Source organism: Ovis aries, chromosome 17 (genome assembly GCF_016772045.2).
Source record: "Ovis aries strain OAR_USU_Benz2616 breed Rambouillet chromosome 17, ARS-UI_Ramb_v3.0, whole genome shotgun sequence".
In the NCBI taxonomy this organism is placed as follows: Eukaryota; Metazoa; Chordata; class Mammalia; order Artiodactyla; family Bovidae; genus Ovis; species Ovis aries.
Genome location: NC_056070.1, coordinates 55,442,296 through 55,467,316, shown reverse-complemented (window position 1 = coordinate 55,467,316; position 25,021 = coordinate 55,442,296). Strand labels below are relative to the sequence as shown.

General features: G+C 45.9%; 1 protein-coding gene and 1 long non-coding RNA gene across 34 annotated transcripts in view; one reads left to right on the top strand and one right to left on the bottom strand.

The window, feature by feature from the left end:
* LOC105602881 (uncharacterized) overlaps nucleotides 1-25,021 on the top strand; it is a 131,661-nt gene that overhangs the window by 32,024 nt on the left and 74,616 nt on the right. For all 8 annotated transcript variants that reach the window (XR_003585546.3, XR_009597033.1, XR_009597028.1 and 5 more), the window contains exon 4: nucleotides 22,056-22,138. This is a non-coding gene — a long non-coding RNA (uncharacterized LOC105602881). The remainder of the gene's footprint in view (nucleotides 1-22,055; nucleotides 22,139-25,021) is intronic.
* The window catches only part of LOC101105780 (acyl-CoA dehydrogenase family member 10), a 57,438-nt gene that overhangs the window by 6,133 nt on the left and 26,284 nt on the right, over nucleotides 1-25,021 (bottom strand). For 10 of the 26 annotated variants that reach the window (XM_042234627.2, XM_027956517.3, XM_060401207.1 and 7 more), the window contains exons 11-20: nucleotides 24,682-24,827; nucleotides 23,749-23,922; nucleotides 15,101-15,489; nucleotides 11,338-11,478; nucleotides 10,711-10,848; nucleotides 10,495-10,585; nucleotides 9,403-9,561; nucleotides 8,216-8,388; nucleotides 6,437-6,580; nucleotides 5,374-5,451 (exon numbers count right to left, since the gene is read on the bottom strand). In XM_042234627.2, coding sequence (XP_042090561.1) covers nucleotides 5,374-5,451; nucleotides 6,437-6,580; nucleotides 8,216-8,388; nucleotides 9,403-9,561; nucleotides 10,495-10,585; nucleotides 10,711-10,848; nucleotides 11,338-11,478; nucleotides 15,101-15,489; nucleotides 23,749-23,922; nucleotides 24,682-24,827 — 1,633 coding nt within the window. Of the gene's footprint in view, nucleotides 1-2,179; nucleotides 5,452-6,436; nucleotides 6,581-8,215; nucleotides 8,389-9,402; nucleotides 9,562-10,494; nucleotides 10,586-10,710; nucleotides 10,849-11,337; nucleotides 11,479-15,100; nucleotides 15,490-23,748; nucleotides 23,923-24,681; nucleotides 24,828-25,021 lie in introns of those variants that run through there. The other 16 variants (XM_015101638.4, XM_027956518.3, XM_042234626.2 and 13 more) reach the window with 5 other exon arrangements.

Sequence of the window (25,021 nt, the reverse complement as noted above, 5' to 3'; positions counted from 1 at the left end):
TATTACTGTATCCACGTGATGAAGTTAGGGGAGTCTAGCCATTCTCCTCACTCTGCTTATCCAGATGGGGTCCCCAAGCAAACAGCAGTAACTGATAGCACATTAGGAAGACAGGTCTGCTGAGTCACACTTGGCACTAAACCAGATCCCCAGGTTTACTCCTCTGCACGTTAGCCTGTGGGAGAGCTATAGCCGTGGCTGGTCCAGCCGTGCTTAGTCGTGTGGGACCCCCACAGGCCTGTATCTCAAGTTGAGATAGCCTCCTCTTTAGCCCCCTCCAGAATCCAGCCACATGACACACTGGCATGTACTACAGGCTTCATGTTTAATCTTCATGAGTCAGCTCATTTTACCTTCAAACAGTCCTAAGAAGGATTGCTGTTCTCTCCCATTTTCCAAATGGGAAAACCAACTCTATGAGATGAAAATATCTTCTCTGTCATCACTCGGCTCATCTGTCACAGAGGCAGGGTTGAAACCCAGGGTCACATGAATCCAGAAACATAACTGACAAAGAGCCTCTCCCTGACTAGACTCTTGCTACGCTTCTCTAAGCACTCTTACTGACTGGGCCTCATCCTCAGTCAACAAAAACTATAGACTCTCAGTATGAATGATGTGGTCCACCCCCACCACATCTGAAGACCTGAACAGACACTAATAGTTTCTAGCAGCTCAAGGCCACATCCCTAGGATGGCTGGAGCCTGGCGAATGTGCCTGCCTGAGGAAACTCAAGGCTCCCAGAAGTTACTGCCAGTTTATTCCAGCCAGTGTTTCAAGATAGGACCCTGCCTTCCTTTCTCCGTGGGAGGCTAGGAGCCTAGCTTCTTTAAGCGCCAGTTAGCAAACCCAGATAAATTTCATGTGGACTGGTGCCCTCCACCTTCCCACTTTCTGTTGATTTAGCAGGAATTTCCCTGTGTAAACCCTGCCATTGACCCTCCCTGCTTTCATTCTCTCCCTAAGATGCCCCCTGTACAAATGGAAGCTGAGGTCAGTTCATGCTGGGCCCTCATTCTTACTGCAGTAGAGTATAACTAATTAATATCTGTCCTTAACACTTTAGTGTCTGTTTTTCTGTGACAGCTCTTTACCACTAGGTTATCTATCTAATACTGATAAAAATTCCCTGAAATCATTTATCTATTCGGCCATCTTGATTAAAAGAACTCTGCTCCCAGAGGATTTGTCCAATAGATGGTCACAGGTTTGGACCCCTGGTTGCTGGAGCCTGGGACTCTCCCGTCTTTCTGCTGTGATGCTTACATGTATTGGCAAGTTCAATGGTGGCGAGAGGGCTGTAGCCTCGTGGCACCATGGAGGGCAGTATAAATACTGACCCAGAGATCCCAGAGATGCTCAACCAAAGCTTCAGCTCTGGGCTTGCCCCCCCCGTTTCCCTGTGACTACGGAGAGGCCAGCAGCAGCACAGCCCTGGCCTCCCAGATGAACACTGGGGACTCTGGAATGGGAATGCTGGCAGAGAATGCAGGAGCCTATTCTTTCAACATCACTTCCAGTGACATTCTCCTAAAGGGGCCCCAACCAGAGCAGTTCTCTGGAATCCAGTCTCTTTCTTACAGCCTTTCTAGGATTATTCTGGAATTATCTGATAGTATATGAAATCAGGGCTGGGAGGAACACAGGCAGCTGTGGATGCCAGGACCACACGTAACTGCAAGGAGCATGAGGTGGGGGAGAATGGGAAGAGAGGGCTAAACACCCCATCACAGCTGGCATTCTAGACGGAACCCTGAGTCCTGCAACTGTCATGGGGCCACGGGGGAGGGCTCAGTCCAATGGGAATCTAGCCTCTGATGCCAAGAGATGAAAAGAGGAATTGTGTGTTCAATTGCTTTGAGACAGAAAGTCGATGTGAGAAAAAATCATTGTATGTTATGATGACATTTTGTTCCCATACCCAAGACAGGCTAATAAGAAGGCAGACCCAGCCACATAGAGATGGTGGCAAGAGATTAAGTGTGCCACAAATAAAGCTGGTCAGGCACCCTTGTCACCCGCCAAGCCTGTTCATGCCCAAGCATGCATCTACAGCCATACACGGACTCCTACTCCAGAGAAGCAGAATGCTGTCACGGCACCACATTAGCTAGCACATTTGGCCAACCAGAAATGCCAACTGTTTGCTGAAGGTAGGGGAAAAAAGAAAGAGAAAGACCAGGTTAAATTTCCTTTATTCTTCAGATTTTTTGCTCATAACTCATTAAAACCCCTGCCCCTCATCCTCCACCTTTCCTTCTTTTTTTTTTAAAATTTTAACTTTGTGGGTGTTTTTTTTTTGCAGCCCTCTGCAGCAATAGGGAATTTTGAACCAGCTCTAATGTTCCCTTATTCCTTCTTTATCCTGGTGAACTTTGGAGAGCAGAAGCAGCTTTTAAAAACTCAAATCAAAGTGTCACGCTAAGACCTAAACTTACTGTTTTGTCAAGTTTAGAATCAACACCAAACTCCCCACCAAAGGCCCCGAGGTCTCACATGGCCCAGCACCTTCTACCTTCTGGTATTCAACACCCAGACACACTGGGCTGCCCTGCAGGGCCTCTGCATCTGCTGTTCCTCCTTCTGAAGCACCCTTGCCCATTCTTATCATGCAGGTCTTGCTCAAATGCCTCTTCTGGAATGAGTTTTCCCTTCCTGAGCCCCCAGCTCCCACCCTCTAGCAGTGCCTATTAGAGCACCCACATCACCCACCACCATCTCAGATACTCGCCACCATCCCCTACTTGAGAGAACACCCACCTGGGGCAGTTATAACCACATGCCTTCAGGGCACCAGGGGGTCAAGGGGCCAAGGGCCCCCTGGTGTCAGCAACTGGGACAGTTTGTTCTGCACATTCCCCAGGGCCTAGATTAGTGCCCAGCTAAGAGGAAGGGTACAGTTGACAGTGGTGAGTGGAATTATTTCACAGGATGGGAGTTCCTGGATGAGGGACTGCTGGCGGCCGCATCTCTGTGAGTCACATCACATCCTTTAAGCACTCTCACTGTCCCACCCAGGGCTTCCCCTTTCCCCACAGAACCTGAGGGAGACGTGCAGTCGCCCCACAGTTTCTATTTTCATCCCTGCAGCTGCACTAGTTAACAAGCAAGGTTAACTTCTGAGGCCATGAGAGAAACCTGAGGGTCATGTGATACACATGCCAGAGCACTTCCTTTTCCAAACCCCTCCTTACTAAGACTCAAAGCAAGAATTCAGGCTGCTAGAACCCTGCCACAGTTTTCAAAAGGTTGTTTGCCAGTGCGGCTGGTGGTGTGATAGCAGTTCATTGTGGGGGAGGAGTTGAATTTAACTATCTTTGTGAGCAACAAGCAGTAGAGGAGGGCCTGCCTCCCCAGACCACTAAGGCAAGGACATCTGAGAAGCATTTTCACAAGCCCCCCATGCCTCCCCGGTACCCTGAAGGCATGGGGTTGTAACTGCAGCAGGTGGGTGTTCTCTCTGGTAAAGCAGTTCCTTGAGGGGGCCAGGTCTGCAAGGCAGCAGACAGTGAAGGGTGATCCCTGCCCATGTGGTCTGACCTGAAATGGGCAGCTGTTGGCCACATCATCCCAGATCATGAGATTAGCAGATCAGGCCCTAAGAGCCAATGGCTTATCTCCACCCACTGCCTGGGCTCATGGGCACCCATTCCTTGAACTCAGACTTCAAGTGAGTAAGCATGTCCACTTTTCTCTGTGGGAAAAGTACTGCTCTCTGGATTGTAATGGCATATTGCCCACCACCTCCTCTCCCCACAAATATTCTGACTACAGAGCAGATGGAGGATGGCCCTCACACACCAGAACGCCATGGTCTTTTGCTGACCTTTAGATGAGTAGCACTGAGGTGGCTGATTTGGGACCTACTATGGGTCACTGCATCTTTGCCCTCCATGCATACAGGTAGGCTGATGCACTGGGCAGGATCTTGTGTAAACTCAAATATGCGGAGGCAACTGACATTACTGAAACAGGGGTTGAAGTGATAGCCTTCATTCTCCATTCTTTTTATACAATATAGAGCATTCATGATGTCTCTGAAGTATGCATTCTTATTCTTTCATGTTTCCAAAGTTTCTTTCTAAATTAACATTTCAGTGTTCTGTGTTTTGGATATTCAAAGAAAGAAAATTAGATGGCAGTGGCTTCATGATTTGGGTTACATTCCTTTTCCCCAGGAGTTCTACCCCAGGTTTGCAGGCTGCAGCCATCAGCTGGGAGAAGCGGTGGGGAGGGACAGAGCAGCAGGCCCTGTATTGGGAGCAACCACAGGCCCAGTAGGTCTCCTAATACTCATGCAGATGCCCACAGCCTTTGCACACCACAGCCAGAGAGAAGGGGCCCAGCTGCCCATCCAGCTCCTGGCCTAAAGACCAGCTCTTCAGGCTCTGTGCCAAAACCCAGTCAGCTCTTGGTTACTCCTCTTCCTCCTTGCCTGAAACAGGCAACTCCAGGCTTCTTACAGAAGTGTGTTCTGTGAGGACCCACCAAGGCTGAGTTCACAAGGGTCCCAGGACAGAGCTGCCAGGCAGGGTGCATGGAGCGCACACACCAGGCCTTTCAAAGCATGTCATTTAAACATTTGGGCACAACAAGCCTGGTGGGGATGATCTGGCTCCTGCAGGTCTAACTGCGGTGCTTCAGCTCCATCTTGGCCACTGCTGCTCGGTGCACCTCATCAGGGCCATCAGCAAAGCGCAGGGCTCGGGCCCCAGTGAAGAACTGAGCCAGTGGGTGGTCGCTGCTCAGCCCTGCTGCTCCGAAGGCCTGGCAGACACAGGGCAGGAGGGGAGGAAGCCCTGGGTGAGCCCTCATCCCTGAGAGCCCCACGAACCCTTAGCCCTTAGCCCTGCTCCTAAGATGTGAGGACAGCTCAGAACAGCCACACTGCAAGGCTGTCCCCTGACACCTGTGTGACAACAGCATTCTGGAAGACTCCAAATGGGGCCTCACTAGCCATCCCAGGGACACCAGGTTCCCCAGGTCTGCTCTGCTAGGTGACTTCTGCTGTTGGGAAGTCCCTCTCTAGGGGCCATGGACTGAGATTTGGGAAGGAGGCATCTCTATGTGGTTAGAAGGCTGGGCCTGGTGTAAGAAGGACCTAGGTTCCCCAAAATCTGAGCTCAGCTCCTTGCAAGCTGAGTGACCTTGGACAAACCACTTTCCTGTGCTTCTGCTTCCATGTATTCAAAATGGAAGCAGAAATAGGACCCCTCATAGGGTTGTATCTGAGGAGGAAAAGGACAGTCATGTATGGGGGTTGTGCAACAAAGGGCTGTTATTAGTTTATAGGAGGTTGGGCAGCTAAAGGAGAGGAATTCTGAATCTTGTGAATGATTCAGAAGAACCAGCGATCCATCATCTGTGCTCACCTGAATAGCACGATCAATCACTCGGGAAGCCATGGATGGGGCCACCATTTTAATCATGGCAATATCCAGAGCTGCAGCCTACAGGGAAGAGGAACTACGGTGAGGAGGGCAAGACCCCAGGGTGGAATGCGTGGAAGACTGATCAGTTTCACAGGGAGGAGTAGAAACAGCAGCTCCGAACAGAGATCTGAGCTCCTGCTGGACCACAAGCCTTGCCTGGTGCATGGACCCTACCCAGCACCAATGGGTAGAGAGGCAGGGTGGGTGACAAGGAAAGTGGCTTAGGATGCTGTGTGGTGTGGGAAGCTGCTTTGTCAAGGAAAGACAAGGGGCATCTTCCCAGGTGACAGGCAGCATCACCGCACACTCAATGCAGAGTGGGGACTGGCCTGAGCCTCATCTGGGGTCATGACCAGCTCTGTTTCCAAAGGAAAGGTGGCATGAGGCCAACCAGGACTCTGTGGAATTGAAGTACAAGCATCTTCGCTGAGTTTGGGATTTCAATCAAAGCCCCTGAGAGCCCTCATACCTGGCACTAGATGACCAAGAAACCAGGAACTTGAGCCTGGGTCACCCCCTGCTACCAAGGCCTCTCAGCTAAGGGTTAGAGACCCAGTAGAGAGATGGAGAAGGCAGGGATTGACATGGCATCATGCCTGGTGTTAGGAGGCACTCAAAGAGCCATTTAAGGAATAATGTCACGTTGAAAATAAAGCTTTTCTGGTTAACTCCCTGGCTTATTCTCAGTTTGCCTGATGCCTGGAAGACCAGGCAGGTCTGTAGCTCAGGCCGGGGCCATATGGCCCTGTCAGGCCTGCTGACAGATGGTCACTGGGTCAGTAAAACAGAAAGGTCTGTCCTCTTTATTGTACCTTTTCCGTTTTTGAAAAGCTGCCAGGCAGTTCCAAGGAGAATTGAAGCAAAGTTATTTATGTCAAGGAGCCAAGCGCTTTCTCTGTGGTTTGCTGAGTGGGGAGGGAAGAGTCAGCATCCAGATTTCTGGGCTGGCATCCCTCACCGTGTCCTCAGGACCTGTTCTCTGTGAGGTCCCTCGGCCTCCTACCTTATTTCCCGCCACATCCATGACGTGGGCAGCTTTCAGCACCAGCAGCCGGGCCTGCTCGATCTCCACACGGGATAGGGCAATGTCTGCCAGGACAGTGCCCTGCTCTACAAGGGGCTTCCCAAAGGCCACGCGGGACTTCGCCTGTGGACACAGGAGACAGGATGGGAGGCATGGATGGTGCTCTGCAGAGGAGAGGGTGGAAGCACAGGAGAGCGCGGGGGCGTGGGGGAAGCTAGACAATGTGGTGGCTGCACAAATTATCTCCAGGAACCCCTTTACTCCAGCCCTTCTGCCCCATCTGGGCAGGCCTGGCCTCCAAGCTGGACTGAGCTTGGTCTGAGTTGCCTGTGGCCCAGGGCTACTCTGGTAACCAGGCAGTGACTGTGGGCGCCTCACACAGGCCAGGAGGGCGCCCTCTGCTGACAGCAGGGCCTGCTTCACATCCTGAGGAACTCTCAGGGGCAAAGTCTGGGTGCCAGAGCCCTCTTGTGGACAACTGTTATTGCAATGGGGATTCTAGAGTCTGAAAACTACAATCAATCAGAAGAACTTAAGGGATCTTTTCTCTGCCCCACTTTTTAACTAAAAACAGATAATGATACCAATTATATTACTAATGGCAGAAAAGCATACATTTTCAGAACAAAAAAAAGAAAAACCACAACACGAACAACATGGTATTCCATCATCTAGTCACACTTTAAATTTTGGATACTTCTCCGTATGCATAAACATACATATGTTTTTTTTTAACAAAAAAATGGAATCCTTTATAATGCTTTTGTAGCCTGCTTTTTTTTCATTAAGGGTTATCTCTTTACATATATTAAGAAACAGATTTCTACAGCATTGCTTTGGAATTTCACTGCATGTCCATAACCAGGGTTATCTGACCAAGCTCTACTTGTTAGCCTCACAGGTTGTTTCAAAGTATTATAATCATGGTTGTGGTGAACCTCCTAGTATCAAATCTAACTACTCCTTATGATCAGGTCCTATGAGTGGGATGGCCATCCTCCTCAATACTTGGCACCTTCTAAGACTTCTGGCATGTACACTTAAGCTGCTCTGCAGGATGAGACTAGATACTATACCTGAGCCCTTAAAGGGAGCATTTTCTTTAAAATAACAAAAAAAAAACCTAAAAACAAAAACACAAAACAAAGAAATTGGACAGTAAAAGGGTGTGAATATCAGATTTGCTCAGTGACCTATGCACCCATGACTATCTCTGTTCTTTGGACAGTATCTTGTGAGATATTTTGGGGGCTCAAAGATTCCTTCAGTTTTCTTTGCAAAATTGGTATCACTGATTTGAATTACCATTGCCAGCAAGAGCTTTCATTTGTGTGGACTTGCAACCTTTGAGGGGTCACAGAAGAATAAAGTTTTAAATGTGCTTGGGGAGGAGGATGGTGCAGGGCTGGATGCTAGAACCCCAAGTTCTCTCTATTACCTAATTTTTAAAGATGAACTAATAGAAGAAATGGTCATCAGTAGACCATGACCCTGTGGACCTGGAACCTTGCCCTCTGCTGTCACAGAGCTTGGCCTTTTCCTTCTGGTCACCTTGACAGGGCGAGGCCCATTCTGCTCTGAATTTGAAACTTTAGCAAAGTAAAAGAGGCAGAGCAAACACAAGGACACAGCTTCTTGTAAAGAACATCACCTTGCTTCACCTGCTAAGTCTGCTCTCAAGAAAACAGGATTAGAAGTCTGAGAGGAAGACAGATGGGTCGTTCTGGTCCAGAGACAGGCACAAAGGGAAGTACTTACTCGGGCCTTCATGAGTGCCAGTGCCCTCTCTGAGCAGCCAATCAGCCGCATGCAGTGATGGATCCTGCCGGGACCCAGTCGGCCCTGGGCGATCTCAAAGCCCCGGCCGGGGCCCAGGATGATGTTCTCTTTGGGCACGCGCACCTGCTCAAACAGGACTTCACCATGGCCACCTGAAAGACACAAAGGGTACTCTGAGTGATCTGCCTACACATTTTTCTTGGATGTGTTTATCTCATCTGAGGCAATATTCCTGCCCTTTTGTAGTCTTCTAACAGGAGCGTGGTTGAACAGTGTAGGAGAACAAAATGGAGCCTATTAAAAATAGAAAATAAGTCACTAATTTACACGATAACAAATGAATAGTTTGGCATTTCTTTTCTAAAACATAACTCTAGGGATTTCCTGGTGGTCTAGTGGTTAAGAATCCACCTGCCAAAACAGGGGACATGGGTTCAACCCCTTATCTGGGAAGATCCCAAATGCCTCGAGACAACTACATCCATGCACCACAACTACTGAGTCTGCACTCTAGCGCCCCAATCACAGCTACTGAAGCCTGTGCACCTAGAGCCTACACTCTACAATAAGAGAAGCCACCAAAATGAGAAGCCCACACACCATGATGAGGAGCAGCCTCTGCTCACTGCCACTGAGGAAAGCCTGAAGGCAACTATGAAGACCAGGTACAACCAAAAATAAAGAAATCTTAAAAAAAAAAAAAGTAACTCTAACTTAAACTGGAAGTCCCTAGCAGTATTGTGACTCTACCAGTGTATTGACCATATGGGAACTCTGAAGTCAAAACGTGGACAAAATCAGCAGAGAGAAAGAGCCTCTGTGAGAGGACCTCCAAGCTGGGAAATCAGCTCTCCACACTGAGGTCTAAAAGAGAAGGTCTGGAGGCTGCTGCCTGCCTCCATTCTCTGTGGCCTCCTTACCTCCTAGACTCCTGCTTGTCTTCTATGATTAAAAGAGAAAAAAAACAACAACAGATGAATGCCTGTCTGAACCTTGCCTACATGGTTGATACTCATGAACTGAAATGCAGGAGCACGTGGCCTTCCAAATGTCCTCAGACTCATACAGGTGTTACTTCTGCACTGGAGCAAGGGTTACCCAAAGCCTTTTCCCCAGACCCAGACCCACACCCACACAGAGAAGTGAGCTGTTCTCAAGGGGCCAACCTGGTGCGTCCTCCAGCCCATACACCGTCAGTGGCCGGATGATTTTTATCCCTGGAGTATCCATGGGAACCAAGAGTATGGACTGCTGCTGGTGGCGTGGGGCATGTGGGTCTGTTTTTCCCATAAACACGCAGAGCTGGCAGCGAGGATCCAGGATGCCTGCCAGGAAAGGAGAGAGACAGACCCACATCATCTGACACCAGGGCCATCAGCTCTCCTTAAACACTCAGTCCTGGCTCAGAAGTCAACGAGCAGATGGGGCCCTTTAAGATGTCACGTGATCAGATGAGGACATGCAGCCCTTTGACCAGCAATAAGAGCAATTGGTTTCTGTCCCAGTGAGGAAGGAATCTAATATCCTAAGAACAGTTAATTTGTAAAGCACATTGGGTTGAAAATATAATTTGGAGACAAGAGTCTGAAAACTACTGAAAACTGCTACTTTATCAGTGGCAGCCTGTTCTGCTTTGTTCTCACAGGAGGTGGAAACATGCTGGCTTTGGGCACAGGCTTCAGAGTCAGGCCAGCCTTGAACTCTGGGTGGTTCCCTACTTGGCAGTAGGGGGGCTAGTACCTTGGGCAGTGACTCAAGTCACTTCTCCATCCTGGTCTCCTTCTCTGTGAAGTGGGGATAATACCACAGACCTTCTGGGGAAGGGTGGAGACTCAGTGAGGGGAGTTCCCCCGTGGCATGCACCACGGGCCCTGGAGAGTTAAAGCCTAGTGAACGATAGGATTATCACCAGCCCTTCTGCTATAGCACAGCTGACCTCACAAGACGGGGACACCATTGAGGAAGTGACCTCCGGCCTGTCTAAAGTGAGATGCCCACAGCAGAATGAGGAGAGTGGGGAGTGGAGGAGAGATTCCTGGAACTGTCACATGTGGGGTCACCTGGAGTCCATGTAGAACCTTTGGTTCTCTCAGGGTTTGCTGCCTCTTCTGGGAACAGAGACAGAATCTCTTTTGTGTTAACTGGAAATGAAGCTAGTCCCTCCCACAGTTTCTCAGACAACAGCAGGGCAGAGAAGACATGCTTATCAGGCTAGACCCACATAAACATGATTGAAAAATGAATTTCAGGCCAAATACCTGTGATCCACCACTTGTGACCATTGATGACGTAGAAGCCATCTTCCTCTTGGATGGAAGACTCAATGTTGGTGGCATCTGAGGAGGCTACCTGAGTGAGAGCACATTCTGATTCGAGCTGGCAAGGGTCCCGAGGTCCCTGATGGCAGAGCGCGATGGGGCTGGGTAAGGGTCTGGCCTGACGAGGAGCGCCTGTGGGTGACTCAAAGTAGGTACCTGGGGCTCAGTCATAGCGAAACAGGAGCGAGCCTTTCCCTCCAGCAATGGAACCAACCAGCGGGCCTTCTGCTCCTCGGTGCCGTATCGAACCAGAAGCTCCATGTTCCCTGTGTCTGGAGCAGAACAGTTAAAGATCTAGAACGAAGAAAAATCATAAGAGTGACTTTCCCTTCCATATTTAAAATTCAAACATCTCAGAAGCATGGACTCTTTCATGTCATAGATCCTCTGACACTGTCAGGAAAGTCCTTCCTCTCCCCAAGGAAATGCAAAGACCAACAACATTCTGAATACAGTAGCTCAGAGGCCCCTGAAGCTCAACTTCAGAGCTCCCTGGGGAGAGAAAGTAGATTGGAGCTGTTGGATTGAGGCTCCACAGAAGCCAGCTGCCAGGCTGTGCCCAGCCAGGCCCTAACTTCCTGAGAAGACACCACCCCTGGTTCCTTTCCTGCTCTGGCTCCAGCCACCTGCCTGCAGTGTCTTTACTCCTAAGAAGTCTGAGTGTGCGTCAGAGCTCCCGAGTCCAGTGCTGTTGCAGGGAACCCCGTCAGCCCAGGAGGATGGCTGAACTCTCTGGAGGACAAGCATTTTCTCCCATGCTGAGGAAGACAGTAAAGAAGGTACCTCGGGAGCGTACAGAGACGTGCCCATGACCTCACACAAATGTGCGTACTCCATGTTGGTCAGCCCTGCTCCATATTTCTTCTCGGGATCAGTCTCCAGGGGTAGGAAAAGGTTCCAGAGTCCTTCGGCCTTGGCTTTCTCCTGTCATGGCAAAAAGAAATCAAGGATTCACACAGGGTGGCCTTCATTTTATTTTGGCCCATGAAAAATAATAAGTCCAAATCATCAGGCTGGATACAACCCTGCAGATCTGTGGGAGGAGAATGGGAAGTGTCCGGGGACAGCCCATTCCTAACAGGGATGGTGCAATCAGTTCACTTCCCCGTGTCCATATCCCAGATGCCCCACTAGCCCACTTCCATCACTGCTAGCATCACTACTGTCATCACAACACAGCTAGGCCTCACATCATGAACACAAGAGAGTGAAGGTCCTTTAGCGAGTCTGCAGGGAACCAGCCCAGGAGATCTGGCGGCAGTCTTAGCTGGTTTGAGGATAATATGATGATGATGGGTGATGAGGTACCTAAGGAGATCCCCTGTCCAGCTTTCTTCATGAGGTACAACTTTGTTCCTAGGGAAGTACCCCTAGGTTTCTGAACATAGCTCCTGACAGGGAAACCAGGGAGTCCAGCCTGGGGATCAGGAACCCAGGCCATGAGTCAGACTGCCTGATTCAGACCCTGCCCCACCACACCTGCTGGGAGACCTTGGGCAAGATAGTGGAGCTCCTCATGGCAGTTTCCTCATCCCTGACAGGGGACATCACCAACCACCCTACCAGTCAGAGCTACTGAGTAAGACTAGGAATGGAGGTGACTGACTGGAACAAGGATCTGAATGGGAAGATTATCAGGAGTTCAGGTTAGAGAAGGGGGCTCAAAAATGGATGGGAATCCAGGCAGCTTAGAGAATGGCAGCAGGGCAAACACTCAGCAGTCCTGCTGTTCAGTGAGTGAGTGCTAGCTGTTTTCTCTATCGAAAACACTTCACTCTTCAGGTTCCAGTTAGGGACCGTGGGGCTGCCCTAGCTTGGCTCCATGTGCCCAGTTCCTGTCTGGGCATTGTGGGGTGGGTTGAGCTGGCACCTTGACTACAGCTCTGCCAGACTGTCCAGAGGCAGGGAGGGAGGCACCCAAATGACTAGGGTGCTACTACCCAAAGAAAGGAGAAGAGACACTAGGTAGCCAACCTATGTTCAAAACACGCATCTCACTAGATTGTTGGAAAGATTAATTAGGAAACACAGAGTGTTGGACTCAGAAGCTGGGGCTGCAGTAAATATTAGTGATGATGGAAAGTCTTCCCACTGGGAGGGTACCACTTTGCTGGCTCTTCCATGACATGAGGGCTGCGCTCTAGAACATATACTTCTAGAATCAGCACATACACTCGTCTCATGACTGTGTTAAGCTAATTAGCTGAGACTGCAGTGACCAAGGAGAGGAAGGACAGATTAACTGGAACAAATGAAGCAGGAAAGGAAAGGAGAATTAGGAAAAGAAGCAAGGGAGTTCTGAGAAGAGGAAGAATAAGGAAGTGAATAGAATCATCTCCTTGTGGGAGGGGAAAACACATAGATTTGAGCCCAGAAGATCTGGATTGAGTCCAGCTGATACTATTTCTAGTTGTGTCCCTAGACAAATTTTATTTCTTACCTTTAAATTGAGGTTCATAACGCTTACCTCATAGGATTTGTGAGATGTAGTATAAATACCAAATACTTCTCACTTATGGGTAGTAATGACACTTTGGATAAAAGCTGTGAGCCATTCTTTTACTACTCTCCCCAATAATCTTAGTTGTCCTTATGATTCCCATTCAGGTATGACCACAAGTAGAATATTCTCTAGGTTTTTCTTATAGATTCACTTAGAAACTAGAGGTGTCCATGGCAATAATGTCTGCTTTTCCAACACTTCTGTGCACTGGACGGGTACATCTAATGCATGAGGATTAAGTGTGCAGGTCAGCAGGTGGGGTATAGGACATTTCATAAGGTAATAGGAGTATAGAATGGTTTGCACCTTACTGATGAGAAGGACCTAAAATGGTCTCATTCAGGAATTCCCTGGCAGTCCAGTGGTTAGGACACAGTGCTTTCACTGGGTGGGGGGAGGGCAGGTGGGGGGAAGGTGTCAGGTTCGATCCCTGGTCGGGGAACTAAGATCTCATGTGCTGTGGGGCAACAAAGCCGGAAGGCTGCAACTAGAGAAGCGGGAGCACTTTAGGGTCCGTGTGCTCTAGAAACCATGGGCCACAACTACAGAGCCTGTGTGAGAGATACAACAGGAGGGAAAAAAAGTCAACGCACACCACAACTAGAGAAAGCCCATGCACCACAATGAGGACCCAGCCAGCCACAAGTTAAAAAAAAAAAGACACTGTAGAAACAGTAAGTGGACATAGAAGCATTTAACAGCATTTGACACGCCTGCTTGCACAGGACCCAAACTGCTTCTTATTCTGCGCTGCTCTCACTGTAAAAATTTCAGGGGCATCAACACGTGAGCATGGGACCTACACATGACTGGCTGAAAATTCCCACCGCAATCTCAGTGTCCTCGGGAAGCATCCAGTGGAGACCTCCTGGCCATTGCCCTATGACAGCTGTGGCCACACTCCTAGCAGCCAGCATCCCCTTGGCTTCCACTGTCTCTTTCAGCTGGCTCTTCAGCCTCCCTGTCCATGTTAGCAGCTAGCTGCTCACTCTGCTGCTTTGGTGACCTGGAGTGATCTACACTGAGATCCCCACAGTGTCTCTCAGCTGGGGGCAGGGTAGCCAAATTACGGTGCACCCCCAATGTGGTCCCCTCGGGGATCCACCTCCAGGCACTGACATGGAATACATCATTAAATAACATAAGCCAGTGGGAGATTCAAATAATTGAATAAAACAGTTTCATTACAATAGGATGTGGAAATATATATATATATAATTTCTATATATTATAGGAATAATATATATATATTACTATGTAGTAGAAGAATGGAATTGGAAGCCTATAAATCAAATTGTTGACAGGCACTATCTCAGAGGCCAGAGAATTTTATTGAACTCTTTCTATGTCATGAATTCTTTCTAATCTTGCCATGTTTGAACTCTGGTTAATTTGAAACAGGTTTGAAAGTAGAGATAATGCCAATTCATTTTAAAGTAGGTCTGGTTGGATCACAGGCAGAATATGTGCTCCTGAAGACCTCAGATAACTTAAGAACTAACACAAGCCAAGACCAATCCTGAAAAAGAACAGCAGGTATTTCCATTATACACTAAACTGATGTCACTGTGTGTCAGGAGCATAAACATAGTTTACAGTTGATGTGGCCCTTCAGGTTTGATGTTACAGATTCTTTAAAAAGAGTGTCATTTAACTGATGCAATTTATATCACTCAGTCTCAAATTTACATGATTCAGACATGTATAAAATGAGTCCACCTGCTTCAGAGTTAGAAGCCACAGACTCGGCACTCCTCTGCCTGGGGTGAGTATCAGGCTGAGACATGGTCACACAGAAAGAGCAATGAAGTGAAACTGAGTGATCTAGGGCTGGCTCTTTCTAGTGGTGGTGGCAAGCAGAGACCATTGAACTCAATCTTCCATCTCTTCACTGCCTAAGAAGGAATAGATATGGCCAGTGGATGAGCTGAGGTTGGGCTGTGCTAACGAAAGGCCCCCAGATTTCCCCTGGGGGCCCACGTGATTTCCCCTGGGGGCCCACGTGATTTCCCTTGAGATTTACCAAGATTTCCCAAGATTTACCTTGAGATCTTCGACCAGTGGGGAGGGGGTCCACCTCTCAGCCGAGGCCTGGTGACGCTGTAGCTCTGGCTCAGCGGGGTACACATGTCGCTCCATAAACTCCTTCAGCCGCTGATATAGCTCCCTGACTTGGGGGGGAAGGTCTTCTGGAGAGAAGATCAGAGCTCCCTTTGAGGTATGAACTAGAGAAGAGTCTGTGGAGGTGACATAACTCCTCGTGCCTGGGGTCCTCAGCAGGGACCATGTGTGGTGGGACCTCATTAATGGTTTGGTGGCCGGCATTTCCTTAAAAACCTGGAACCCCTCTTTGATTGCAAAATCCCATGCCAGGTTAGACATAAATTCTGTCAGCTTCCCAGTTTGTTTCGCAGTCGCCGAGCTTGCTTGCCCTAAGCAGAAGCAAAGAAAACCAGTGAGAACCCCTTAAACAACCCTTAAGAGTACTAACGTATAACAGTATTGTTGTTCCATCAGCAGCTACTACCATTGCTGAGCACTTGACATGTACCAGACTTGATGCTGAGTGTCTGATGTGCAACTCACTGAATTCCTAGAGTTGCATGACTGCTGTAATCCCCATTTTACAAAGATCAAAAATCAGATTGATTACATTCTTTGTAGCCAAAGATGGAGAAGCTCTATACAGTCAGCAAAAATGAGACTAGGAGCTGACTGTGACTCAGATCATGAATTGCTTATTGCCAAATTCAGACTTAAACTGAAGATAGTAAGGAAAATCACTAGACCACTGAGGTATGACCTAAATCAAATCTCTTACAATTATACAGTGGAAATGACAAATAGATTTAAGGGACTAGATCTGATAGACAGAGTGCCTGGTGAACTAGGGACGGAGGTTCATGACATTGTACAGGAGGCAGTGATCAAGACCATCCCCAAGAAAAAGAAATGCAAAAAAGCAAAATGGCTGTCTGAGGAGGCATTACAAATAGCTGTGAAAAGAAGAGAAGCAAAAAGCAAAGGAGAAAAGGAAAGATATACCCATTTGAATGCAGAGTTCCAAAGAATAGCAAGGAGAGATAAGAAAACCTTCCTCAGTGGTCAGTGCAAAGAAATAGAGCAAAACAACAGAATGGGAAAGACTAGAGATCTCTTCAAGAAAATTAGAGATACTAAGGGAACATTTCATGCAAAGATGGGCTCAATAAAGGACAGAAATGGTATGAACCTAACAGAAGCAAAAGATATTAAGAAGAGATGGCAAGAATACACCAAAAAACTATACAAAAATGAGCTTCACGACCCAGATAATCACAATGGTGTGATCACTCACCTAGAGCCAGACATCCTGGAATGTGAAGTCAAGTGGGCCTTAGGAAGCATCACTACGAACAAAGCTAGTGGAGGTGATGGAATTCCAGTTGAGCTATTTTAAATGCTAAAAGATGATGCTGTGAAAGTGCTGCACTCAATATGCCAGCAAATTTGGAAAACTCAGCAGTGGCCACAGGACTGGAAAAAGTCAGTTTTCATTCCAATCCCAAAGAAAGGCAATGCCAAAGAATGCTCAAACTACCGCACAATTTCACTCATCTCACACGCTAGTAAAGTAATGCTCAAAATTCTCCAAGCCAGGCTTCAGCAATATGTGAACCGTGAACTTCCAGATGTTCAAGCTGGTTTTAGAAAAGGCAGAGGAGCCAGAGCTCAAATTGCCAACATCCGCTGGATCATGGGAAAAGCAAGAGAGCTACAGAAAAACACCTATTTCTGCTTTATTGACTATGCCAAAGCCTTTGTGTGGATTACAATAAACTGTGGAAAATTCTGAAAGAGATGGGAATACCAGACCACCTGACCTGCCTCTTGAGAAATCTGTATGCAGGTCAAGAAGCAATAGTTAGAACTGGACATGGAACAAAGACTGGTTCCAAATAGGAAAAGGAGTACGTCAAGGCTGTATATTGTCACCCTGCTTATTTAACCTATATGCAGAGAAAATCATGAGAAACACTGGGCTAGATAAAGCACGAGCTAGAGTCAAGACTGCCGGGAGAAATATCAATAACCTCAGATATGCAGATGACACCACCCTTATGGCAGAAAGCGAAGAACTAAAGAGCCTCTTCATGAAAAGAGGAGAGTGAAAAAGTTGGCTTAAAGCTCAACTAAGCTCAGAAAACTAAGATCATGGCATCCGGCCCCATCACTTTATGGCAAATAGATGGGGAAACAGTGGAAACAGTGGCTGACTTTATTTTTTGGGGCTCCAAAATCACTGCAGATGGTGACAGCAGCCATGAAATTAAAAGATGCTTGCTCCTTGGAAGGAAACTTATGACCTACCTAGATAGCATATTCAAAAGCAGAGACATTACTTTGCCAACAAATGTTTGTCTAGTCAAGGCTATGGTTTTCCAGTAGTCATGTATGGATGTGAGAGTTGAACTATAACGAAAGCTGAGCACTGAAGAACTGATGGTTTTGAACTGTGCTGTTGGAGAAGACTCTTGAGAGTCCCTTGGACTGTAAGGAGATCTAACCAGTCCATCCTAAAGGAGATCAGTCCTGAGTGTTCATTGGAAGGACTGATGCTGAAGCTGAAACTCCAATACTTTAGCCACCTGATGTGAAGAGCTGGCTCAGTGGAAAAGACCCTGATGCTGGGACAGATTGAGGACAGAGGCGAAGGGGACGACAGAGGATGAGATGGTTGTATGGCATCACCGACTCAATGCACGTGAGTTTGGGTAAACTCTGGGAGTTGGTGATGCTGGCGCGCTGCAGTCCATAGGGTCACAAAGAGTCGGATACGACTGAGTGACTGAACTGAACTGAACTGAACAAAGATCCAAGTCTTAGGAAGGAAATGGGCCCAAGCTTACTTTAGGGAGCTGGGAGCCAGAAGTTAGACTCAGTCAGCCTGCTCCGTGCGCTTTATCTCTTTTCCTATAGAATCTAAATTAAATCAGGAATTCCCCAAAGCACTTCTGCTATCACCTTGGGCTACAGGAAGCCCTGCCATGAAACTGGTAACAGTGTCACAGGGGATTGGATTAATGGCTAGTTTCTGGGCACCATTTTGTCTAGATCAACACCACTGTCAGCATTGCAGAATTCACTCTAGTCATGCCTTTTTTTTTTTTTTTTTTACTTAATACATGCATGAAGGCTTTTTGGAAAAAATTTAAATTAAGATATAGTATACATATATCCTCTTTATAAAGTGTACAATTCTTTAAGTTTAGTCAGGCAGCCAACAGTACCATCAGGATATAGTATATACATTCCCCAAATCCCCAAATATCCACAGCGTCCGTTTGTAGTCAAGCCTTTACCCTTGCCCCTAGGGTACAACATTGATCTATATTCCTGTAGTTCATTTTTTCCAGAATGTCATATAAATTTGTACATCATATTCTTTTCAGTGTGGCTTCTTTCACTCACTCAGTGTATCTAGGATATATCCTTGTGTCTCCTTATACTGTGAATATTCCCTTTTTATAGTGGGCTTGGAGGCCTAGCATGCTGCAGTCCATGGGGTCGCAAGAGTCTGACATGACTGAGAGACTGAACTGAACTTTTATAGCCAGTTCTCCTGGATTAGTTTTAGAATTTCTATGTTTTAAACAGACTGTTTTCACCACTTACTTTGTATCAATAAATGGATCTTTGCAGAGGCCTGGACTTCCCTGGTGGCTCAGATGGTAAAGTGTCTGTCTACAATGTGGGAGACCTGGGTTCAATCCCTGGGTTGGGAAGATCCCCTGGAGAAGGAAATGGCAATCCACGCCAGTACTATTGCCTGAAAAATCCCATGGACAGAGGAGCCTGGTAGGCTACAATCCATGGGGTCGCAAAGAGTCGGACATGACTGAGCGACTTCACTTGCAGAGGCCTATTTTACTTCTGGCTCCTGCCATGGTCAAGTATTATTTCTCAAAAGAACCATTTGCATGCAGCTTTGGTTTTAAAGGTATTAGGCTAGTCTATTCCTTACAAATTGAAAACCAGATCCATCTGCTACACAGCAGAGGATGCAGCCCACTGGACCTCAGCAAGTCTTTACTTAATCACCTTCTGGATAATGAGTATGGACCCAGGCACTGGGGGCCAGTTGGAAAGCAGGCAGCCCCTTCCCTGGGTCATGGACTTACAGACTTTATTTTCCCCTCCTAACTCAGACTGTACATATCTCATTGAAAGAAAAGACAGCCCCCCACCTTGCATTCATTGTTATTCATAGTGATTTTCTTTTCTAACAGAGGGTACAAAGAATTTTTTAACATTTTCATCCCCTTAATTGGATATTACTCTCACAGTACTGCTTTGTCTCTTGGAAAGTCATTTGTATGAGCTTGGATTGATTTAAAGTGATCATTTCTGATATATTTTCCTGAATGTAGTCCGAGCAGAAGAGACCACATCCATGGCATCTTCCTAAATTGCAGCCACGAGCACTTATCTTTCTAGAATTTTAGCATCCATCTGTAAGAAATCTAAACCTCAGCATCCACTTATTAATGAAGGAAAATCATATGTGGGGTCCCCTGGTATAGACTATAAATCAATCCCTAGGCTCTGGTCATTGTTGTCCCCCTGCCAACCTAAGGATGAACCCAGATCTCCTGTGATGATATCACAGAGAGAATGCCTTTGAAACACATCCTTTTTCTCCAAAATCCACTTTCCCAGGGCAATACCAAGTATCTCTATAAGTGCTATTCACCTGAAGCTATCACAACATTGTTAACAGGCTCAACATTCAGAAAACTAAGATCATGGCATCCGGCCCCATCACTTCCTGGCAAACAGATGGGGAAACAGTGGAAACAGTGACAGACTTTATGTTTTTGGGCTCCAAAATCACTGCAGATGGTGACTGCAGCCATGAAATTAAAAGATGCTTGCTCCTTGGAAGAAAAGCTGTGACCAACCTAGACAGCATATTAAAAAGCAAAGACACTACTTTGCCAATAAAGGTCCATCTAGTCAAGGCTATGGTTTTTTCCAGTAGTCATGTATGGATGTGAGAGCTGGACTATAAAGAAAGCTGCTGCTGCTGCTGCTAAATCACTTCAGTTGTGTCCAGCTCTTAGTGACCCCATGGACTGCAGCCCACCAGGCTCCTCCATCCATGGGATTTTCCAGGCAAGAGTACTGGAGTGGGTTGCTATTGCCTTCTCCGAAAGAAAGCTGAGCACCGAAGAATTGATGCTTTTGAACTGTGGTATTGGAGAAGACTCTTGAGAGTCCCTTGGACTGCAAGGAGATCCAACCAGTCCATCCTAAAGAAAATCAACTCTGAATATTCATTGGAAGGACTGATGGTGAAGCTGAAGCTCCAATACCTTGGCTACCTGATGTAAAGAGCTGACTCATTGGAAAAGACCCTGATGCTGAGAAAGGCTGAAGGCAGGATGAGAAGAGGACGACAGAGGACAAGATGGTTGGATGCCATCACCAACTGAATGGATATGAGCAAGCTCTGGGAGACGGTGAAAGACAAGGAGGCCTGGCAAGCAGTCCATGGGGTCGCAAAGAGTCAGACACAACTGAGCAACTGAACAACAACAGCAAGGTGTTGCTGGCATGGTGCCTGACCTAGCAGAGGCTCTTGGGAGTGAATGCATGATCAATTCCCCTACTGCAACTGCCTTTCTCAGAAGGTTTTGACACCCTGGCTGAGAGCAAAATGCTACCAGAAAGCCTTGGGTACTGATGAGCACAAAGCTAAGATGTCCCCATAGTACTAGCAAACCCACTGCTGGGGTTCTTTCTATTTGCCTTTTTAAGTTTTCATTTTGGAAAATTTCAAAGACAAATAAAACTAGAGAGAAGAATTTAATGTACCTACAGGTTTTTACCACTCAGTTTAATAATCATCAAAGCATGGCCAATCCTGTTTCATCCTCTGCCTTTCCACCCCACTGCCCTGGATTTTGCTGCAGTAAATCCCAAACACCACATCTTTATACTTATATTTCATTTATATCTAAAAAAAAAAGACTTAAAAACATCCACACAATATCATTATCACACTTAAACAGCAGTTAACTATGACGCCTTAATATCCTCAACTATCTAGTAAGAATTAATTTTTCATTGATTGTCTCAAGAATTTTTTTCAGAACATTTCTTTTTTCAAACAGGGATCTGAATAAGGTTCAAATACTGTTTTTGGGTAATGTATCTTTTAAGTCCCTGAGATAGTTAAGACTGTCTCACAAAAATTTTTTCCACAACATTTCTTTTTTCAAATAGGGATCTGAATAAGGTCCAAATACTGATTTTGGCTAATATATCTTTTAAGTCTCAACATTGTATCACCTTTTTCATTTGTTGAAGAAACTGAATTGTTTCCCTGTGAAGTTTCCCAGAATCTGGATTTTTGTGAGTGGCTTTGTCTCAGTGGTACTGTTTAATGTGCTCCACTGAATCCTCTGTTCCCTGTAAGTTGGTGGCTGTAAGTTGGTGGCTGGCACTAGAGGCTTGGTCAGATCCAGGTTCAACTTTTGAGGGCAGCATCAGGAGGTATGTAATGTCTGGTTGCCTCTCTTGATGATTTTAGCACCATTAACACTTATTTTCCAGATGCATTCATGTACTGGGATGGCAAATTGGTGCTATGCTAATTCTATCACTGGGTCCAGGATGCTTCTCTAAAGAAAAACTTCCTCATTAATCATTTGGTTAACATGACATCTAATTTTATAGGAAAGGCAGGATAAGTGGTTGACTTTTTCCCCTTCATTTACCAATTATCAGAATAATGGGTTGCTTCCCTCTCAGCCTCCAGTCACCAGTAAGACTTTTAGTATCATTCTTTACTCATGGATTTAAACATACTTGATGTGTGTCATCCATCCATTCCAGCTCTCATCCTTACTGGTGCTCAAAGTTTCCTGTCATTAGCAAGTGGGAACCTATTCAAGTGGACTCCTGAGACAGTTAAATATGACCTTCTCAACAACCTCCTATCTTTCTGGTACAGGAAGATGTTCCAGATTCATCTTGTGGATATTCTGCCCTAGACCTAAAATCAGTCACTTCTCCAAGGTGCCCTGGTTCCTTTTGGTAAGAATGGAATTTATAGATTATAATGTGGATGATTATGGGTACTTAATGCTATTGGCCTAGTCACTATTGCTATGTCTTTGGGGAAGTCTTTTGGGAGATTCTACCTTCCTGTTTTCTAATTGCTTTCCTTCTACATAGGAAACAAATTTTAATCTGTCTTTATACCTTCTTAAATAATTTAGGCTATGGCTCAGATGGTAAAGCGTCTGTCTACAATGCGGGAGACCTGGGTTCGATCCCTGGGTTGGGAAGATCCTTTGGAGAAGGAAATGGCAATCCACTCCAGTACTATTGCCTGGAGAATCCCATGGACAGAGGAGCCTGGTAGGCTACAGTCCATGGGGTCACAAAGAGTCGGACATGACTGAGTGACTTCACATTCACATAGATTATTTCAGTTTCTACCCTACAGAATTCAGAATGAAAACTAAATTGGCACAGTAACACTGTGCCATACTTGCATATATATAAACACTCCATAGGTGGCCCATGTATATATTGAACCATCAGTTCTAAGTAGCCAAACTTTTCTTCTCAAATGTTCAAACTTTAAAGATATAATCTAGAAAACACTGGTTAAATAAAATACTTTCCCATATATGTAAGAGGATCATCAAAGAAAATACAGTAATCTTTTCTTCTTCTTCAACAATCCTCTCACTGGGCAATTTGGCAACATTAAAAAAATTTAAAATACACAAATTTTTAACCCAGAAATTCTAACTCTGGGAATTTATCCTTCAGATATATTCAAATATGAGTAAGAAAAGATGTCCACCAACCACTAAGTGACTGTGGAAATCTGCAGATGATCCAAAGATACATCAATAGGGTAACTGGTTAAATACATTACAGTATATCCATACCATGGAATGTACTATAGAAAGCAAAATGAATGATGTCTATACATACTCACATGGAAAGGTCTCAGTGAAATACTGTTATGTGGAAAAAAATAAGGAATTTGCCTTACATAGTTGTCAAATACATATATATGGCCATAATATATAAATGTATATATATAGACACACAATCAGTTCAGTTCAGTTGCTCAGTCATGCCCGACTCTTTGCAACCCCGTGAAGTGCAGCACACCAGGCCTCCCTGTCCATCACCAACTCCTGGAACTCACCAAACTCATGCCCATTGAGTCGGTGATGCCATCCATAGTATTCCATAAAAATTCTTTGGGATAAAAAATTTTTATATCAAGGTACTAAAAATTAACATGTAAAATGATCACACTTTTATAAAACTTGCAGAGAGAGACAGAGAGGAGAGACAACAGATATACAGAAAAATTGGGGCCCAAAACCCTTAACAGTAGATTTGTCTTTAAGGAGTGATGCAGAAAAAAATGGAAAACGATTTTATATTCTTCTATATGATTGAGTTCTTATTATGTGTTTTTACTTTTAAAAAGTTTTGTACCTTATTTTAATAATTTAAAAAAATTCTAAATATTTCTTAAAAATATATGACATACGCTTGCTGACAAGTGGTTGAATTACCTGAACTTTGTAGTTTGGTCCTGAGAGGGTTTCAGGGAGAGAAGCCTCTTGGCTGTGACTCATACCCTGAAGCCGGCTCTCCTAGGCTCCCATTACCTGTGAGTGAGCGCTTGTAGACTCCCTGCAGGATTGCAGCGATGCGGAAGAAGGAGAAAGCCATGTAGAAGTTCCAGTTCTTAGTAGGAGGGATCCCCATGTGAAGACAGTACATCCTGAAATACTCCTCTGCAGTAGGGATTCCCAGCTCAGTCAAATCACAGTCGCTCAACCCTGAAGCGACAGAGCCAGGACTAGGCAATGACCTCATGCTCCCCTGTAGCTCCCAATATTTGAATCTGAAAATCACCTTGTCCCTTGGAAATAAGTCTCACAACTAGTTCAAAGGGTTATAGGTCATCATTTTAAGATGTCTGGAATCCAAGCATGAATCTGTTCTTCATAACCTTGTTGTTAGAAGTTTTGGACTAAATTGGCAGTAAAAGAAGTAATGAGGGGCCTCCAAGTTCCATCTGGACCACAGGTCAGGGTGGATGCATATTATTTTCTATCAGTCATTTGATAAAAAATGGTATTCAAAGAAATCTCACCAAATTATGAAAAAGATAACTGCAACAGATAAAAAATCTTACTGATTTTCTTCATTTGTAACATTTTGATGGTTCAGAAGCATATAATATATTCTGTTCCAAGAATTTTTCCTAGGAGTATACCTTATATACAGGCAAAGATATTACTATGCAGATATTCACTGCCCTTTTTGTGGAAGCACAGGGAAGTTAGTAAGAATTAAAAAAAAAAAAACAAAAAACTGGAAACAAATACCCAAATAGAAATCAAACCAAATGCCTTGAATGAGTTAATTCTTTAACAATGAAATCCTATGCTGTCATTAAAAATGATACTGTAGAAGAAATACTAAATACCTAAATTTCATGAAGGAGCCCAATCACGAACTACTTCAGCTGAGTTTGCCCAAATCTTTGAGAATGGAAGAGACTCCATCCCTACTCCCCCAGCAGCAGTTCCTACCTGGCTGAATGGGAAAACCGGATGGCAGGTAGTGAGCCAGGCAGTTGTAGGCCACATCGGCAAGAGGGTCGCCTAAGGTAGAAAGTTCCCAGTCCAGGACAGCAAGCACCTCGGCAGTTTCCGGATGGAATAGCAGGTTGTCCAGCCTGAAGGAGCCACAAGGAATGGAGACAGCACTAAGAAAACTGACCACTGGGGAGTGTTCCATGCTGAGTGTTCATTTTGTTGGCCCCTCCAAACACACTTCCCAGCCCTCTGTGTTCCATGTGCCCAGGAGCCTGCATGGGCTGGGTCCACCAGCTCCCTTGCCCTCTGGCTCAGCCAACGGGGATACCAACAG